General features: G+C 41.2%; 1 protein-coding gene across 1 annotated transcript; it reads left to right on the top strand.

The window, feature by feature from the left end:
• Positions 1 to 10,105: 10,105 nt before the first annotated feature.
• LOC142334852 (uncharacterized) lies at positions 10,106 to 13,894 on the top strand. Its single transcript, XM_075383179.1, has 3 exons — positions 10,106 to 11,018; positions 11,095 to 12,596; positions 13,151 to 13,894. Exons 1-3 carry the CDS (start codon positions 10,106 to 10,108, stop codon positions 13,892 to 13,894), a joined length of 3,159 nt encoding a protein of 1,052 aa, XP_075239294.1.
• The last annotated feature ends 806 nt before the right edge of the window (positions 13,895 to 14,700 follow it).

The raw sequence follows: 14,700 nt of genomic DNA, 5'->3' as shown, positions 1-14,700 counted from the left end.
TCCTTTAAACATTCACAGGCCAATTTGTTGATTTTAACTTTAGTTCGCATTTTGCAAGTTAAATATCTATAGCCTTGGTTATGATTACCAAGTTATCCAAAAACCACGCAAAGTTTGATTGATAAGGAACAAATTAGATAACTAAACGAGGAAATATTCATCAGCATCAAACTAACAATAAGAGAAAAGATGCATACAAAGTTTCATCCAGTCTTCCATGTCTGCAGGAATAACATTTTTGTTACCATAAAGAGAATTAGTGTGACATTTGTAAATTAAAACATATTGCTTCGGAAAGTTCCCTGTACTCTTTTAGGTTATGGTGACTGAATCTCAGTAAGAAAAAAAACTGAGAAAAAAACACAATCCATGCTGTACCGAGTAATAATAAAAGTGGTTAAAATTCGTTTTGTTTAATACTGCATAAGGTTGCTGTTAGTTGCCATTTGGGCCAGGGTAGCTTTCAGTTGATTCGGTTCGGAAGGAAAAAGAGCCAAAAATACTAGGATAGTCTTTGGAGATCTTATGGAAAATGTATGGACCTGTTACGAACCATAAAACAAAACCATGCAAAACCCATATATGGTACCAAGTTCGAAAAAAAATTTTTTGAATGCGTAAAAATGTCACAAGGCTTTGTAAGTTGCTAACAGGTTGTCCACGAATGCAAAATTTTTCAAATCAGTTTGTCGGGTGACATATAGAATCACAATTGGAATTCTTGGCAACTATTTCAAGATCATATCAAAAATGGATAAATTATGTTTCCACTCCAGTTTAGTGGGTATATAACTTTTATGACTCCCAGGCGCACGTTCTGGTTTTATACATAGTAACGTGCTATATAATAATACATAGTTTGTATGTGGGGGGTCCTACGAAACACGGGGCGGGGTAGAATAGATCCAAAAAAATTTGTGCAAGATCTATGAGGAACATCATGGTTCCTTGATAAGTTTCTCAAGACAGGTCAACCAGGGGCCGGCTCCTCGAGCCGGAATGGTTCGCCCCCAACTTGCTACTACTTTTTTCATAAAAAGACAATTCTTCTTTGAGTAATTTTGTTCACTGTTGTTTTATGCGCCCTAAGAAGTTTATCTACAAACCTGTACAGCCTCCAGCAATAGTTTGTATTTCAGCACAGAAATCATTTGTTCTTCTTCCGGAGTGGGCGCCCCTGCTGAATCATCATAGCTGTTGTCAAGTTGACAGAAGTCGTCCATAGAAAATTCTTTAATTCACAATCAAAAATACACGTGTTCACGACTCTTTGACTTTGTTGACAAGAAGCTTGGCTGACAAAACTATAACTTAGATGAACTCCAACCTGGCAGACCAAAACGTTTGTTTTTAACGCCTCTGGCTCATGCAATTCATTTTAATGCACCCGCTAGTGCTTTGTTTTACGTGTTTTTAAAAAATTGTTAAGTTGCCAATAATTTGACTCTTCAAGGTGATAAGGCCACCACATCTTTTATGAACAACTTTTTTGAACAACTTAGTTTTTGATAGAAATTATTCACTTTTGACCAGAGGTCAATCGCTGCGGTTATATACGCTACCGTTATGTTTGCTCATGATAGTTTCAATTGAACCCCAGGCTGAACGCAAAAACTATTCTGGCAACCATATCCAAGCCATATATGAAGCCTATGATAAATTTGCAAACGTATATGTGACCATGGAATACTTAAGGGCATTCAACAAAAAAATGAATTTTTGGGTTCATGGCATCCCCATCGAATACATTATTTATGGCGCAACGGGAGATACTTAAAGTCTGATTTCGAAAAAAAATTAATAGTTTCTCAAACTTAGCTAACCGAGCCATATATGATTTCCTTTAAACATTCACAGGCCAATTTGTTGATTTTAACATTAGTTCGCATTTTGCAAGTTAAATATCTATAGCCTTGGTTATGATTACCAAGTTATCCAAAAACCACGCAAAGTTTGATTGATAAGGAACGAATTAGATAACTAAACCAGGAAATATTCATCAGCATCAAACTAACAATAAGAGAAAAGATGCATACAAAGTTTCATCCAGTCTTCCATGTCTGCAGGAATAACATTTTTGTTACCATAAAGAGAATTAGTGTGACATTTGTAAATCAAAACATATTGCTTCGGAAAGTTCCCTGTACTCTTTTAGGTTATGGTGACTGCATCTCGGTAAGAAAAAAAACTGAGAAAAAAAAACAATCCATGCTGTACCGAGTAATAATAAAAGTGGTTAAAATTCGTTTCGTTTAATACTGCATAAGGTTGCTGTTAACTGCCAATTGGGCCAGGGTAGCTTTCAGTTGATTCGGTTCGGAAGGAAAAAGAGCCCAAAATACCAGGATAGTCTTTGGAGATCTTATGGAAAATGTATGGACCTGGTACGAACCATAAAAAAAACCATGCAAAACCCATATATGGTACCAAGTTCGAAAAAAATTTTTTGAATGCGTAAAAATGTCACAAGGCTGTGTAAGTTGCTAACAGGTTGTCCACGAATGCAAAATTTTTCAAATCAGTTTGTCGGATGCCATATAGAATCACAATTGGAATTCTTGGCAACTATTTCAAGATCATATCAAAAATGGATAAATTATGTTTCCACCCCCAGTTTAGTGGGTATATAACTTTTATGACTCCCAGGCGCACGTTCTAGTTTTATACATAGTAACGTGCTATATAATAATACATAGTTTGTATGTGGGGGGTCCTACGAAACACGGGGCGGGGTAGAATAGATCCAAAAAAATTTGTGCAAAATCTATGAGGAACATCATGGTTCCTTGATAAGTTTCTCAAGACAGGTCAACCAGGGGCCGGCTCCTCGAGCCGGAATGGTTCGCCCCCAACTTGCTACTACTTTTTTCATAAAAAGACAATTCTTCTTTGAGTAATTTTGTTCACTGTTGTTTTATGCGCCCTAAGAAGTTTATCTACAAACCTGTACAGCCTCCAGCAATAGTTTGTATTTCAGCACAGAAATCATTTGTTCTTCTTCCGGAGTGGGCGCCCCTGCTGAATCAACATAGCTGTTGTCAAGTTGACAGAAGTCGTCCATAGAAAATTCTTTAATTCACAATCAAAAATACACGTGTTCACGACTCTTTGACTTTGTTGACAAGAAGCTTGGCTGACAAAACTATAACATAGATGAACTCCAACCTGGCAGACCAAAACGTTTTGACGTCAAAACGTATATGACATCTTCATCAGACATAAATTTTATTAGTAATGATATTATAAGTAAGATTAAGTAATTTATGGTAAATTTCACTTTCAGACAAAACGAAAGATATGAAAAGGACAATAACGACTAACTAGAAAATTGTCTTTTGCATGTGGCGAGCTATCATTAGACGCTCCCAGACGGAAAGCACATATGTCCACACTTTCATGGGTTCAAAAAAACTATGCGTTAATCGTGCGTTCAGAAAGCATTATGTCCAGACCTTTTCGCATTCAAAATTGCCGATGTCCAGATTTTCAAGCGTTCTAAATTATCTAGTGTCTCAAGCGTGCCAAACTGTATGCAATAAAATCGAAAAGTACTGCTTTCATGTCAAAATTATCGTGCGTTCAAAAATATCTTTGTCCAGACTTTCGTGAGTTCTTATTAGCCTATATCCAGACTTTCGTTCGCTTACCAGACTAAAAAGAATTTGTGGAGAATGGGGATTGAAGATGTAGACAAAAAGTTCAACAATTTGACAAATCTCTATACTTATAATGTTTTCTAGCAACGTGAGATACATTAACATCTTAATTCCTTAACAAACACTCTGTTTCGTACTAGGAGAATTTCGTTGATTTTGTTCTCTTATGGGGTATTAGGAGTCATTGAGCTTCTTTAAAGCTAAGTTTTTGCACTTTCATTCAAAATGGCTGGGCGTTTAGTAACGCTAGTGCAATCGGAACCGGAAACAAAACAAAATTTACGTCTACATTGCCTCAGAAAAAAAGTACTGGTCTTTATGAGAAATTTCAAATTAACTTTTTAAAATTAGCAGTTTTTAATCGGGACAACGAACTGTTTAAAGTTGACTATTTTTTGCATGGAGCATCCCCAGTGTAAAAGAAATATTTTTCAGTTAAAACAATTCCTTGACCCGATAAAAAGCCATTAACTTGAGAATAGATTCCGAAGAAAACTATGTGATTACTAAGTGACTACTAGTAGGAAAAACTATAATTTTGCTAGGTCATCCAGACAAAAGACGTTTTGTTAACAAGCCCAACCCCCAAAAATGATCCCTGCCGCGTTTGGTTCAATTAGAAGAACATTTCAACCCGATGGAAATGAAACCTAATTTAAAAAAAACAATATTCGCTTATAAACGTTATAAACAATGCTCGATTATAAAGCAAGGTAACTAATTTAATTAATTAGCAAGCCAGACCAAAATATTGTTTTTTAAGGATCTACTTACACTGTGGATCTTTAATGCGCATGTTGGTCAACTTAAAATTACTCTTTGTCCCGATAAACAAAATCAGTAATTTGAAAATGGTTTAATTGCAAAAAATGCATAATTACCAATGAAAACTAACTGTTTCCGAGGCAACTTGGACTGAATTTTTTGGTAAGTGAACGTCAAGCCATTGTGAGTGAAATTGAAAGAAAAACTATCAATTTCATGGATTCCTTTATTTGCGAAATCCGTTGGGTTAACATCAATACCTCTGCTGCTGTAGAAAAAAGGAGTGTATCCTATGGTATTAAGATGCTGATGTGCTTCACGTTGCTATAAAACGATATAATTATTTGGAGGTATAATATATATATATATATATATATATATATATATATATATGTATATATATATATATATATATATATATATATATATATATATATATATATATATTATATATATATATATATATATATATATATATATGTGTGTGTGTGTGTGTGTGTGTGATATTGTTGACTTTCTGGTCTTCATTTTCAACGGAATTCCAAGTTCCACAAGTCTTTTTGTCTGGTAAGCGCATGGAAATCTGGTTGGAACGCACCAATTGAATTGCGGTTTGGAACGTTCGAAATCTAGATATAGGCAAATTGGAACGTGTTAATGCCTCACATTAAATTCGATGATTTTACCGCAATTGTAAGATTGATTCTTATGACTTTATAACCCAAAATTGTAAGAGAATGAGAAGTCGACTGTAACCGTAAATTGTAAAATGAAGTTATTTATGTATAAAGGAACCAAACAAGAGAAACTATGGGAATTGAATCCTTAAAGATAACCTTTATCACTGCGGGATCATGGCGTTATCATTCTGGCGCTCCTGGGAACTCAGTGAGCGAACCCAGGACCTCTTGCTTAAGTTATTTTGAGTGGTATGTGCTACCTTGAGACATTGAGATGGACAAAAGAGATGGCAGAATGGAGATGACCACCTTCAAATACTGAGGGCTGTAAACCAGAAAAGATTCTATCCAATCTCAGTGAATTGATATATAGCAAACTTTTATTTCCCTCGGGTCCTAAGTTCCCCAACCCACAGGGATGGGGAGCTATATAAATCTTGTCATTTCAATTGTTTGAAATTAGCCAAATACTGGATTTGTGAAACCATATATTAGTCCTATTGTTCTGAAATACTTGAGTCCTGTTGTCAATATTTCTTAAATCAAATAAGCAACCGCGCGAAGTAGATTTTCGTGGTTAATTTGGAACAAAGGATTTCCAAAAGAATTGTTAAGTACCAACAGTTCGAAAAAAAATAATTAAACAACCAAGCGAAGCAGTTTTTCTTGGTTAGTTTTTGTTGAACATTTTCAAAATTGGTTAGTAGCAAGATACGGGTCCGGTGAAACATTTTACAAAGATTTCATCAACAAGCAAGACAACGAGGATGTCGCCAGCCCACTCAGACCAATCTGAGTCATCATCAGCTGCAACCAACAGCCTCCAGTGTTCTGCCAGCAGAACCAGCTTGCAGTAGAACCCCACTACTGCCCTCCAACAGCCAGCCAGTCCACTCAGGACAACCTGAGTTGAGTCATCATCAGCTGCACCCAACAACCTCTAGTGTTATGCCAGCGGAACCAGCTTGCAGTAGACTCCCACTACTGCCCTCCAACAGCACGCCAGTCCACTAAGGCCAACCTGAGCCATCAGCAGCTGCACCCAACAGCCTCTGGTGTTCTGCCATCAGAACCAGCTTGCATTAGGCCCTCACTACTGCCCTCCAATCGCCAGCCAGCCCACTCAGGCCAACCTGAGTCATCATCAGCTGCACCCAACAGCCTCCAGTGTTCTGCCAGTGGAACCAGCTTGCAGTAGACCCTCACTACTGCCCTCCAATCGCCAGCCAGCCCACTCAGGCCAACCTGAGCCATCAGCAGTTGCACCCAACAGCCTCCAGTGTTCTGCCAGCAGAATCAGCTTGCATTAGGCCCTCACTACTGCCCTCCAATCGCCAGCCAGCCCACTCAGGCCAACCTGAGTCATCATCAGCTGCACCCAACAATCTCCAGTGTTCTGCCAGAAGAACCAGCTTGCAGAAGACCCCCACTACTGCCCTCCAACAGCCAGCCAATCCACTCAGGCCAACCTGAGTTATCATCAGCTGCACCCAACAGCCTCCAGTGTTCTGCCAGCGGATCCAGCTTGCAGTAGACTTCTACTACTGCCCTCCAACAGCCAGCCAGTCCACTCAGGCCAAACTGAGTCATCATCAGCTGCGCCCAACAGCCTCCAGTGTTCTGCCAGCAGAACCAGCTTGCAGTAGACCCCCACTCTTGCCCTCCAACAGCCCACCATTGTGCTCCAGCCAAATGGACACCATTTAAGCCCTACATATTTACAACTTGTTTCCCCTCAAAGCTGCGAACTTCCAGTACGTCAATAGTACTGACCTTCAACAATCTTCAATTGTGCTCCAGCCAACTGGACGCCACTTTTCGCCTTAGATAGTGGCCTCTTGCGTTCCCCCAACGCAATCAGCTTTTGATACGTCAATAGTACTGAACCTCATCAGTCCCGAATTATGTTCCAGAATACCTTACCTTCAGGACAACATTGTCACCGCTAAAAGGTCAAACCACTTGACCTCTAATAGGTCAAACCACTTGACCTCTAATAGGTCAACTCACTTGACCTCGAATAGATCAAACAGCCAGCCCCTCCACTCAGGCCCACCTGAGTCATCATCAGCTGCACCCAACAGCCTCCAGTGTTCTGCCAGCAGAACCAGCTTGCAGTGGACCCCCACTACTACCCTCCAACAGCCAGCCAGTCCACTCAGGCCAACCTGAGTCATCATCAGCTGCACCCAACAAACTCCAGTGTTCTGCCAGCAGAACCAGCTTGCAGTAGACCCCCACTCTTGCCCTCCAACAGCCCACCATTGTGCTCCATCCAACTGGACACCATTTAAGCCCTACATAATTAAAACTTGTTTCCCCCAACGCTGCGAACTTCCAGTACGTCAATAGTACTGACCTTCAACATTCTTCAATTGTGCTCCAGCCAACTGGACGCCACTTTTAGCCTTAGATAGCGGCCTCTTGCGTTCCCCCAACGCAATCAGGTTCTAATACGTTAATAGTACTGATCTTCATCAGTCCCCAAATGTGTTCCAGATTACTTTACCTTCAGGACGACATTGTCACCGCTAAAAGGTCAAACCACTTGACCTCTAATAGATCAAATCACTTGACCTCTAGTAGGTCAAACAACTTGACCTCTAATAGATCAAACCACTTGACCTCTAATAGGTCAAACCAGTTGACCTCTAAAAGGTCAAACCACTTGACCTCTAATAGGTCAAACCACTTGACCTCTAATAGATCAAACCACTTGACCTCTAATAGTTCAAACCAGTTGACCTCTTATAGATCAAACCACTTGACCTCTAATAAGTCAAACCAGATGACCTCTAATAGGTCAAATCTGTAGACCTCTAATAGGTCGAATCTGTTGACCTCTAATAGGTCAAACCACTTGACTTCTAATAGGTCAAACCTCTTGACCTCTAACAGGTCAAATCTGTTGACCTCTAATAGGTCAAATCTGTTGACCTTTAATAGGTCGAACCACTTGACCTCTAATAGGCCAAACCTCTTGACCTCTAATAGGTCGAACTACTTGACTGCTATTGGGTCAAACCAATTCAAATCTAATAGGTCAAACCACTTGACTTCTCAGAGACCTCTAAAAGGTCAAAAACTCACTCGTTGTGACCTCCAAGGGGCCTATATTCACTCCATTTGACCTTTCAACTTCCTCTAAAATTCAGATATTTAGACAAATAGAGAAAATGGGAGAACGAAAGCCATCAATAGTTGGAACAGTTAGATTGTTTCACCGAAAACTAAACATTGTCAAAGAGCTCAAACAGGAGCTAGAATATCAAATGCACTCAGGTCTGGAACCCGAAGTTGTATCAGTAACACACGATGAATTCAAGAAAACAATGGCACAGCTAGATGAGCTTGTCGACCAGCTTACACAATCGGAAAATGTTGACGCTGAAGACTCTTTCAACGATGCAGCATGCTTGACAAAACTAAAAGTAGAAGTCGCACAAACTGTAAAGAAGCATGAATTTTCTTTCAGAAATACTTCAACGCGTCCAATCAGCGCCGCTTCATCACGCAGTAATCGAATACCGGTTTCCTCTGCACCTGAGTCTCCGGGAGTTGTCCAAAGTATGCAAGATACCCGACAGCAACAAGTCAATAATTTGGCGGACCAGCAATCAACATCCAACCCGATTACTATCTATAGACAGGTGCAGTCCGCCATGGGAGTTTTGCAAGAAAACTAATGGAGCCATCAGTTCTTGTGTACAGAATAGTCTCCTGCCATCATCACTGGAACAAACAGACTGACAACGTAGCAAGCAATCAACATCAGCCCCTTCAACCAATAGAACCGATTGTCAATCCAACAATTGTTACTCAGAGCTCTATTGGCGCAACTTGTGTGTTCCCACAATTGTCTACAGCTTCAAATACTCAACTGCGAGTTTTTAGTGGGACACTTCCTCCGGCTGAAAATATCTTCGCCCATCCCAGGCCCATCAATAACACCGGCCTCTTTGAAAATGTACCTGATCATAGGATACCTGTTCCAATTTCTTTTGGCAATCGTTTCCCAACGCCAAGCCATTCCGGCCGATTTCAGGCATATTGCCAAACAGTTCGTCAAATTTAGCAAACTGTAGTTTTGAGCCCTCAAATGTAACCCCTCGTGGACCTGTTTACCCAAGCAGCCAAAGCTTTGGTAATCAAAACTCCAACCCATATCGTCAACGGAACATTCACTGCTCAGTAAAGCTGCCGGACATCCGAATTCAGAAGTTCGATGGAGACCCAATCAAGTGGAACGAATGGAGCAGCATGTTTTTTTCGACCATCTACAACAACGAAGACATCACTGACACTGAAAGAATGAGCTATTTGCAAAGTTTAGTCATTGGACTGGCAAATGATTGCATCTCCGGCTTTCTTTGCAACCCAAGTTGTCACTCTTCCGCCCTTCAAGAGCTCAACAGACGCTTTGGAAACCCGCAAAACGTTGTCGGTGCCTTAACAAAAGAACTAGAAGCTTTCCAAAGACCGGCAATGAATGACCACGCAGCTTTGATAGCTTTCGCTTCGCTGTTAAGAAAAACTGATCAGACATTTGCCTCACGTGGCTTTAGTGCTGACCTGAATGCCACGTACTTGCTCAAGATAGCCCGAGATAAACTACCAAACCCAATCAAGTTGAAGTGGACCGAACATGTTGTTGACAACGACTGGACAAATCCAGGTCTCACAGAGCTTTCCGATTGGACGGATCGGCAATTCAGAGCCTTTGAACAATTACAAGACGAATTTTTATCAACCACTGACAACCATTCAAGTCAACAAAACCAATCACAGGGTTCAAGTTCCTTCAACAATCGGAATAAGAACCAAAATCGTACAAACTTGAAACAGAATTTCCCCGGAAGTAGAAGCTCTAACCCCAGCAATAAAAGCTTTGAACATAACAGTACAGCAAATAGAAACATCGATAATGCAAAGCCTTAGCAATCGACGGCAAACAGTAGCAACAACACAAAAGGAAGCTCTTTTTTCTCTGGTTCAAAGAAGCCTATGAGAAATGCAACAGCAAATAGGAGCAGAACAAAATGCCCGCTTGATCAACAAGATCACTACATTGGCAAGTGTCCGCAGTTTCTCAGTCTCGAAGTCAGCAGACGCAATAGCGAAGCAAAGAAGAACTCTTTGTGCTTCAACTGGCTAAGTACCAGTCACGCAGCCAAAAACTGCACGTCAAAAGTTCTCTGTCGACATTGCAATTGCAAACACCACAGCCTTCTCCACACAGACAGACAGAAAGCACCCGAATCTACAAACTTGACAGGAATTGATCTGCCAATGGGTGAACCATTGGACCAACAGGACAAAAGCAATAACAATTCAACCCAGGTTTACAATCCTGGTTTTCCACCAAGAACAAGAATTCAACTACAGTTGATACCTGTTACCCTTTTCGGAAATGATAATAAAAGACATAATTGTTATGCCATTCTGGACAACGGTAGCACCATTTCATACGTCCTCAACCCCATTGCCGACAAGACAGGGGCTCCAAAAACTTCAGACTTTGATCTGAATGTGTCGCAAGCATTTGACGAATCCGTCATGCACGCAAATCTCGTTCGCTTGGACATTGGAAAGCTCAATAGCGATCAACCACTCTTCCGTTTAAACTATGTTTATGCAGTGAGAAATTGGACTTTCAACGATGCACCTGTGAACGATTTGAACGAAGCATGTTCGTCCTACCCTCACCTTCAACATATTCATTTTCCTAAACTTAGTGATAACAAGATACAGATACTTTTAGCTGTTGACGCTACCCAGTACATTTTGGAACAAGAGTTCCTTCATGGACCTTCAGGAAGCCCCTTTGCTTTACTCAATCTTCTCGGTTGGACAATTACAGGCCCGATTAAGCGACAAGCCGAGCCATTCCTGCAGGAAACAAACTTCCTATCACAAAGTTATAGAGCCTTTGACCATGTGCTCACAAATTTAACTGTTGATACTGAAAGAAATCTCAGTGAATGTGTGATCAGTTTCTGGAAACTCAAGAGCACAGGGACCGAATTTGAGAAACTGCGGATACTTCAACGACAGTAAAAGAGCAACTCAAATATTACAAGATACAATCAATCATATCGGAGACAGATATGAAATTGGTTTACTTTGGAAACAAGACAGTAAATTGGAAAACAACTATCCGGTTGCCAAAGCACAGCTTGACAGCCTACAGCGCCGAATAAACAAAGATTTTCAGTTGAAGCAATTGTATGAGAAAACTTTGGAAACAAATTTGGAGAAAGGTTATGTCAAATCAGTTACTTTCTCAAATCCAGCACCAGAGAAGATTTGGTACCTTCCCCATCACCCCGTCACGAATCTCAGCAAACCTGGGAAAGTCAGGCGTGTTGCAAACGCCGCATCTGTTTTTAAGAAGCAATCGCTAAACAATAACCTTCTGTCAGGCCCCGACCTTCTCAACAACCTAGTCGGCTTACTACTCCGCTTTCGCCAGGATCCTGTTGCAGTAATGGCAGACAATGAGGCCATGTTCATGCAAATTTGCATACGAACAGAGGATCAGTCTTGTGTCCGTTTTCTTTGGCCTTCAAAGAACTCCATACAGCAGTTCCAGTACACGCGACTCATTTTTGGAGCCAGATGTTCGCCAACTACAGCAATTTTTGTGCACCAACAAAGAGCAAAAGACTTCGGAAACAAGGCAACAAAAGATTTGATACTCAACAGTTTCTACATGGATGACTTTGTACATTCGTTTGTCAATGAACAGGAAGCTCAAACGGCAGTTCAAGACTTGCGACAAACCCTCTCTAAAGGAGGTTTCTGTCTGACCAAGTTTGTCTCAAACTCTGTTCATTGTCTTAGCAAAACACCCGAAGAACATTGTGACAATGAAAAAGACAAACATCGTGTCTTAGGTGTAATGTGGGATGCAGTTAATGATAGTTTCTTCCACCAGAAGCTTGCAAAAATTCAGGAAGACAAAACGGACTACACACTCAGAAAGCTTCTTTCCTTAATTGCATGCTTGTTCGATCCATTAGAAATCATTGCCCCATTATTGATTACACTCAAAATCATCTTGCAGGATACTTGGAAAGAAGGACTTGCATGGAATGATCTCCTGTCAGATGAGAAACAGAAAGCAAAAAAAACTTGGATAGAGCAATATCTAAATGTGCCAGAGATAGCAATGCCACGATGTTTTGTTTCTCCCAACAAGCCATCTCCGATAAACCAGTTACATTGTTTCTGTGATGCCTCACAGCTGGCTTATGGAGCAGTCATATACATCAGATCTCAGTCAGCTAACGCCATTTCAACTGGGTTTGTTATAGCTAGAGCTAAAATTGCGCCACTAAAGCAAATCAGTATCCCGAAACTTGAACTGCAAGCAGCCGTGCTGGGATGCAGACTAATGCAATTTGTTTCCAAGCAGCTCACAATACTAGTTACCTCAAGACATTTTTGGAGCGACAGTGAAGCTGTCCTTGTCTGGATCAAAAGCAAAGACAGGGTGAAAACTTTTTTTGCAATTAGAGTGCAATAGATCCGCAACAACACAGACGACTCCAAGTGGCAGCATATCAACGAAAACTCAACCCCGCAGACCATGTCTCCCGTGGAATACCAGCCTGTGATATCAATGTGTTCTGGTTAAAATCTCCGGCTTTCTTAAGTGATCCCGAAAGCCATTGGAAGAACTCCTTGGGTAACAAAGAGGAGACAAACGTCACAATGGAAACATCGAAGGATGAATGTATTATCAACGTCAGCAGATTCTCAAAGTGGACGAAGTTAATGCGTTCTTTGGTTTTTGTCATTAGGTTCATAACGAATCTCAGATCGAAACAAAGAGGCAAACTAGAACTCGACGACATTAACGAAGCCCGAATTTATCTCTTCAGAAAATCGCAAGAGAAGTCCTTCAAAGATGCCGTCAAAGACATGAAACAACACAGGCTTTTTTCAAAAAAAGATTGTCTGCTCTGTTTGTCCCCTTTTTTTGAAAGTGGACTTCTTCGCGTTGGTTGCAGAACAAAATGAAGCTCGCTACCCTTTGGCGCGAAGCACCCCATCATCCTGGACTCTAACGAGCACAGCATTCAACTCTACATACAAAAACGCCACGAAATTTGTATGCACACTGGAGTGGAATACACTCGCAATTACATGCAACAGAGATGCCACATTCTTGGAATCAGAATCTTCCTGAGAAGTTTGGCCTTCAACTGTTTCGACTGTCGCCGCTTCCGATTACAGGGACTACAGCCACCGATGGCAGACTTGCCAGATATTCGTTTCCAGGAAACACAGTCACCAGTCATCTTCACCAATGTCGGCGTGGACTACATTGGACTGTTTGCCGTCGTTCATCGAGATGCAGAAGTGAAGACCTACATCTGCCTATTCACTTGTTTGGTTACAAGAGCAACTCACCTGGAAGTTACAGAGGACCTCAGCACAGACAAGTGTTTGACAGCAATCCAACGCTTCATCGCTCGACGCGGCCAACCGCGGTTGTTCCTGTCAGACAACGGATCCAACTTCCTGGGAGCAAGAAAGCAGATCAGAAGAAGACCAGTGATGTTGGACCACGACTACATCAAACATCAGCTACTGAACCAGTCTGTCGAATGGAAGCTCAACCCTCCCTCTGCTCCTCACTTCAGTGGGATGTGGGAGAGACTCGTTCAGTGTGTCAAACGAGCTCTTCTCTTGAACCTCGGTTCCGCAAAACTAACCCCAGATGTCTTTGCCACGATCGTCAGTGAAGCCGGTGTCTCGTCAACTCGCATCCACTCACCCACGTGAGAAGCAACCACAAAGACGACAACCCACTTACACCAAACAACTTCTTGCTTGGAAGGCCCTTCTGCAATGTTCCTGGAGCCGTTTTCATCGAGACACTTACCTTGAAGAGTTCGGCATGGACACAGGTGAAGCAGAGACTTCAGCAGATTTGGAAGAGGCTGCTAACCGAGTTTGTTCCCTCGCTGAACAAACAACAGAAGTGGACGTCTCGTGAAGCAGCTTTGGAAGTAGATGATGTTGTTTGGCTTCTTGAGGAGTTTACACCAAGAGGAATCTGGCCGCTGGGACGAGTCACACGGACTTTCACCGGCCCCGACAACATAGCTAGGTCGTGCGAGGTTAAAACCGCTTTAGGCAAATTAAACAGACCAGCAGTGAAACTTATGCACGTTTACCCCAAACCCACTAGCAGGTTAGGGTTAGGTTGTGTGAGCTCCGAGGATGTTAATGCCTCACATTAACTTCAATGATTTTACCGCAATTGTAAGATTGATTCTTATGACTTTATAACCCAAAATTGTAAGAGATTGAGAAGTCGACTGTAACCGTAAAATGTAAAATGATATTATTGATGTATAAAGGAACCAAACAAGAGAAACTATGGGAATTGAAACCTTGAAGATAACCTTCATCACTGTGGGATCATGGCGTTATCAGAACGTACAGAAAGTCTGGACAGAGTGTTTTTTTAAAAACGCACAATGAACGCATAATTTTATTTATCAACCCACAAAATTCTGAAAGTAGGTACTACATCTATCTAAATTCAATTAATGACAAAGATGATTTACAGTCAAATGAAGCCC

This window comes from Convolutriloba macropyga, chromosome 2 (assembly GCF_964194025.1).
Source record: "Convolutriloba macropyga chromosome 2, txConMacr16.3, whole genome shotgun sequence".
NCBI classification, from domain to species: domain Eukaryota; kingdom Metazoa; phylum Xenacoelomorpha; order Acoela; family Convolutidae; genus Convolutriloba; species Convolutriloba macropyga.
This window is presented reverse-complemented; position numbering and strand designations above follow the sequence as displayed.